General features: G+C 44.6%; 1 protein-coding gene across 3 annotated transcripts in view; it reads left to right on the top strand.

Moving 5' to 3' along the window:
- The window catches only part of uba2 (ubiquitin-like modifier activating enzyme 2), a 59,980-nt gene extending 55,089 nt beyond the window's left edge, over positions 1–4,891 (top strand). For all 3 annotated transcript variants that reach the window (XM_038806204.1, XM_038806205.1, XM_038806203.1), the window contains one exon: positions 3,663–4,891. In XM_038806204.1, the coding sequence (XP_038662132.1) occupies positions 3,663–3,678 (16 nt within the window). In that variant the 3' untranslated portion in view covers positions 3,679–4,891. The remainder of the gene's footprint in view (positions 1–3,662) is intronic.
- Positions 4,892–6,277: the final 1,386 nt, after the last annotated feature.

The raw sequence follows: 6,277 nt of genomic DNA on the forward strand, positions 1-6,277 counted from the left end.
GGTGGGGATGGAGGATGGGGAGTAGCACTGTTAATCAAGGATGACATTTGTGCAGTAGTTAGAAATGGTTCAGAAGATCAGGCTGCAGAATTGGTTTGGGTGAAAATGAACAGTTGGGAAAAAGTCATTAAAAGTAACCACAATGTAGGGCAAAGTGTACAAGAAGAAATATTGAGTGCTTGTGAGAAACGGGCAGCAACAATAATGTGTGATTTTAATCTACATTTAAACTGGAAGAACCAGATTGGCAATAGAATGTTTTTGTGATTTGTGACAGTTTCTTAGAGTAGCATGGCCTGGAACCAATCAGAGAGCAGGTTTTATTGGACTTGCTATTGTCTAACATGACAGGACTAATTCTCAGAGTAAAGGTACCACTAGGTAGCAGCAACCACAATATAACTGAATTATACATCAAGTTTGAAAGGGAGAAGAATGGGTCTGAGACTAGTATTTTAAACTTAAGTGAGGGCATGAAAACTGAGCTACCTTAATTGAACTGGGATACCAGGCTAGATTATAGATCAATAGAGAAATAGTGGCAGACATTTATGGGTATATTTCAGAATACTCAGGTTATATTTTCTTAGGGGAGGGCAGCAAGGTGGCCTAGTGGTTAGCACAACCGCCTCACGGTGCTGAGGTCCCAGGTTCGATCCCGGCTCTGGGTCACTGTCCGTGTGGAGTTTGCACATTCTCCCCATGTCTGCGTGGGTTTCACCCCCGCAACCCAAAAATGTGCGGAGTAGGTGGATTGGCCACACTAAATTGCCCCTTAATTGGAAAAAATAATTGGGTAATCTAAATTTATAAAAAAAAAATATTTTTTTAGGGGAGGACCCACCTTCTGGTTAACTAAAGAAGTTTTAAAAAAATAAATTTAGAATGTCCAATTATTACTGTTTTCCCCATTAAAGGGCAATTTAGCGTGGCCAATTCATCTACTCTGCACATCTTTGGGTTGTGGGGGTGAGAGCCACACATACGGGGAGAATGTGCAAGCCACACGGACAGTGAGCGGGGCCGGGATTGAACCCAGGTCCTTGGTGCAGTGAGGCAACAGTGCCAGCCACCGTGCCACCCAGTTAACTAAAGAAGTTAAGGAAAGCATCAAACCTGAAGAAAAAAAGCATATAACTATTGCACAAAAATGAGATGTTATTGGGTTACAAGGATAGGGTGGAAGTGAGGGCTTAATGTGGGTCGGTGCAGACTCAATGGGCCGAATGGCCTCTTTCTGCACTATGTTCTATGAGTGGCAGATCAAATGAATACAAAAAATGGCAGAGAATCATGGAATTTACATCACAGAAGGAGGCCATTTGGCCCATGGAGTCTGCACCAGCCCTTACAAAAAGCACCCTACTCAAACCCACGCCTCCACCCTATCCCTGTAACCCAGTAACCCCCATTTAACCTTTTTGGACACTAAGAGCATGGACAATCCACGTAACCTCACACATCTTTGGACTGTGGGAGGAAACCGGAGCACCCGGAGGAAACCCACGCAGACACAGGGAGAACGTGCAGACTCCACACAGACAGTGACCCAAGCCGGGAATCGAACCTGGGACCCGGGAGCTGTGAAGCAAATGTGCTAACCACTGTGCTACTGTGCTGCCCTGAATGACGAAAAGGTTAATCAGGAGAAAGAAACTAAAGTTTGAGAGGAAGCTAGCTAGAAATGTAAAAACGGATAAGCAAGAGTTTCTGCAGGTATCTAAAAAGGAAAAATGTATGCTGCGTGATTTTTGGTCTTTGAGAGAGTGAGAAATGGGGAGTTAATAGTAGATAATACTGAATTGGCAGGTGAAATGAGCAAATATTTAGTTTTGTCTTCAGAATAGAGGATATAAACAATATTCCAGCAATAGCTGTAATCAGGAGGAGGAAGGGAGAAACTTGGTGAAATCACAATCACTGGAGAAGCTGTACTGAGCAAACCGAAGTAGCTGTGACTGACGAGTCTCAGGGTCCCGATGGACTTAATCCTCGGGTCTTAAAAGAGCTGGCAAATGAGTTGGTGGTTGGTGTTATTTCTCCAAAATTCCCTACATTCTGGAAAGGTTCTCTGACTGGAAAATAACAAATATGAGCCCTCTATTCAAGAAGGGAGAGGGGCAACAAAAAAAAACCCCAGCAAATTATAGGCCAGTTAGCTTGACGTCTGTCGTGAAGAAGGTGTTGGAATCAATCATTAAGGGGATTACATCTGGGAACTTAAAAAGGCTATGAAAGAGTATCATCAGAGAATTTACAGTGCAGAAGGAGTTCATTCGGCCCATCGAGTCTGCACCGGCCGTTGGAAAGAGCACCCTACTTAAGCCCACATCTCCACCCTGGGCAATTTAGCATGGCCAATCCACCTAACCTGCACATCTTTGGACTGTTCGTTGATGGTGGAGGGAACGCTTGTTTGTGAAAGTGGTACCAATCAAGCAGGCTGCTTTCTGGATGGTGTCGAGCTCCCTGAGTGTTGTTGGAGCTGCACTCATCCAGGCAAGTAGGGAGTATTCCATCACTCTCCTTGAAGTGTGCCTTGTAGATTGTGGACAGGTTTTGGGGAGTCAGGGGGAGAGTTAGTCGCTGCGGGTTTCCCAGCCTCTGCCCTGCTCTTGTAGTCATGGTATTTATACGTCTAGTTCAGTTGAATTTCTGGTCAATGGTAACCCCCTTGTTAAGAAGTTTATGTTGTTCAGTTATAAATTTAATCATGTTAAAACTACTCTATTTTAAAGAAAAAAACTAAAACTTGTCAACGTGGGGAGCACGGTGGCACAGTGGTTAGCACTGCTGCCTCACTGCACCAGGGACCCGAGTTCAATTCTGACCTTGGGTGACTGGGTAGAGTTTGCACATTCTCCCAGGGTCCGGTCTCCACCCACAGTCGAAAGATGTGCACGTTAGGTGGATTGACCATGTTAAAATGCCCCTTAGTGTCCAAAAGGCTGGGTGAGGTTACAGGGATAGGGCGGGGGTTTTGGGCCTGGGTGGGGTTCTGTTTCAGAGCGTCAGTGAAGATTCGATTAGCTGAATTGCCCCCGTTAGCGATTCTGTGAATAACCTACCTGTTTATCTAATTAATGCCTCTAGACTCTGGTCTGAGGTTTTACTGTGTTGCATTCTCTCTCCCTGACCACTCCATGTCCTGTAAAATACCAAAACTGTGCCAATACTCTCACCAAATTCCCAAGTTAAGTAATCTAGATCCTGTGCTCCATTAGCTCGTCTCCATGCTGTTTACATGTCACAGTGGCTATGACTTGTGCTTTGACAGTCTACAATAATTCCAGGCTGGACAGTGATTTTAGCGCATGCTACTGTTGAAACTCACCATTCTGTTTGGGTGTTTGGATTTAGGATAGATTTTCTTACACCGTCAGTTGTTGTGATCTGGAATGCTGTGCCTGGGAGCAGATTCAATGGCAACTCTCTAAAGGCAATTGAATAAATACTTGAAGGGAGGGATGCAATCTTTACTGGGTTTTGGGAAAAGAGCAGGGAATTGTGGAACTAATTGGGTAGCTCTTTCACAGAGTTATTACAGCAACGATGGACGGAATGGCCTCCGACTATGCTTATCATTTTGTTGTTCTCTGACGACTCTCCCTGTGCAAAGCACCCCAATTCTCCTACATTTATAACTATGTCCTGTTCTTCAGCCTCCGAGCAGGATGATGTACTGATCGTTGACTCAGATGAAGAGACACCCTCATCTAGCAGAGTGGAGGCTGACATGGATAGCCGGAGCCTAAAGAGGAAGATGGACGATGAGGCGGAAGGCGTGGTCGTTAAGCGGCTTTGCACCGAGCAGGAAGAGGAGGAGGACGACATCATCGCTTTGGATTGAGTGACGTGTTGGGAGATTCTGGCTGCTCTTTCATTCTGGCGCCACTCTGTGTCGTCGGGTTAGACTGTTAAGATCGGGGTGGGGTGGGTACGGGAAACTATGCCAGCAAAGACCCAGCGACAAGTCACAGCCTTAAACTATCTGATCAAAGTGAAAGAGGTGATGGGGGGTGGGGATAGACACCACAAGCATTGAGAGAGCCGCACCTTGCTAGCAAGTCTGAAGAGCATTGTCAGCCTCCTTGCTGGGTATAAATTGACAACCAAATGTTTTGGCGCACTGTTGAAGCGAATTTTGTTCTCCCGTATTGTTTCCCTACCCCTCCTCTTCTCCGGCTCTGATACTACTTAAAGAATTTGCTGTTGATGAAGTATTAAAAATGTTCCTTTGTATAACAACAGCGACATGTTTTGTAAATTGCTGTAAACACTTCATTTTCCCCAAGCCTGTTTGTACTTCCTGATATCAGAGCCTCTTTAATCAGATCCAGGGGCACTTTCCTTGTGTCTTGTTACAGTTTGTAGTTATTTATACGTGACTTTTGTATAACGCAGATATCTTAACTTTTTTTGTTCATACTTTATGCGGATTCCAATGGTCAGATTCTGAGCGGACTCAAGTGTCCAGTCCCGAGGTGGCCCCAGTGGTCAGGTCCGGGGTGGGCCCTGATGCTTGGGTCACCTTAAGGCAATCTCCACTATGTGATTCCCTGGCAGTGTTGGAGGGACATTGTATAGTGGACGGAAGCAGGGTACCATAGGGACTTAGCATTGTCAGAAGAGGAGTCGTCTGCCCTGTAGTTTAGAGTGGGTAGAAGAAATATGTAATATGCAGTTGGACTGTTCTGTAACCGTTACTGATTCAATCGACCTGTTCAATGTTGGGAGAGATTGCTGAGGGTGTAGCTAAAAGTATTTTTGTAGCAAATTGACATTGCCGTTTCAGTAGGTTTTTTTTGTATCTGAATCAACTGTAAAATGTACCGAGAAGCTTTGTTACAAATGGCAGTTTTCATGATTAAAACATTCACTGTGTACAGTTCTTGTGTCTTCAGTCTTCGAGTGACCCCCTCAGAACTATCCTGTAGCATTCCCTACAAGTATTCATTCACAATCGCCTATGTGTTTCCATTGCCACATTTAGCCTTGTGTTTATTGTCTAAATATTGGAAGGGGAGCAACTTTAAATATTTTTTTCATGAGTTTCCATCTCCTTTCCTGATTAGAGCAGGAATTCCGCTGATGTCTTTGTTCTGCTCCGCTAGTGTGGTGAAATTTCAAAACCCATTTTCAGAGCAATCTCACATGCCCAATCGAATCCTACTCACACATGGCTACTGCTAACTCGAGTGGGCAGGATGTAGACTGCTGACTAACCTGGGACATGGATCCAAATGGCACTTCACTACCATTCCTCACAAAGAGTTTAGTTTGGATAGTGGTGAATCTTTACATGTCAGTCTTTCATTTAATGATCCAGAAGAAAGAATGGGGGCAAAGATCCTGGATGGTTTCTGCTGTCAAAATTGGGAATATTTCACCCCATTAGTCGAAACATTCAACCCCATCCAGATCCAACAGGCACACACTGGCTGCATTATGAACAACCTCCAAGATTCACTCCTCCAACTCGCCTAAGCATCTTCTATTGAACTTCTCAAACCTGTGACCTCTGTCATCTAGAAAGATGAGTGCAGCAGGCACGTGGGAATTCCACCCAGACAAGTTTCCTTCCTGGTTGCACATTGTCCTGACCTGGACGTTTGAAGGCTGCTCCTTCATAATCACTGGATGAAAATCATGGCACCTTACAGGAGGGCCCAGCACCCCAGCTTCTCAAGGGTCAACTAGTAATGGGCAGTCAATGCCAGTCTTGCCAGTAACATTTACATCTTGTGAATGAATATAAAAGCAATTGCCATGGATTGACTTCAGGTTAGCAAACTCGACATTGCTCTGGATTTTATTTTAGGGCCTAGTTGGTACGATAGTGCGGTGGTAATATTGCTGAACTAGTAACTCGGAGACCTGATTTAAAGATGGAATGGAATGTTTCAAAAAGGCAGCTCAACTTCAAGGGCAATTCGGGATGGACAACAAATACTGGCCCAGTCGATGATGTCCACACCTCAATAGAAAAAATAATGCGTTCAGATCCCACCACAGCAGCTGGAGAACTTGAATTCAGTTAATTAAATAAATATTGGGGCAGCGCCGAGGACCCAGGTTCGATCCCAGCCCTGAGTCACTGTCCGTGTGGAGTTTGCACATTCTCCCCGCATTTGCGTGGGTCTCACCCTCACAACCCAAAAGATGTGCAGTGTAGGTGGATTGGCCACGCTAAATTGCCCCTGAATTGGAAAAAAAATAATTGGCTACTCTAAATGTTTTTTTTTTAATTTAATAAATCTGGAGCAAAAAGCTTGCA

The sequence above is a fragment of the Scyliorhinus canicula genome, chromosome 9, assembly GCF_902713615.1.
Source record: "Scyliorhinus canicula chromosome 9, sScyCan1.1, whole genome shotgun sequence".
NCBI classification, from domain to species: domain Eukaryota; kingdom Metazoa; phylum Chordata; class Chondrichthyes; order Carcharhiniformes; family Scyliorhinidae; genus Scyliorhinus; species Scyliorhinus canicula.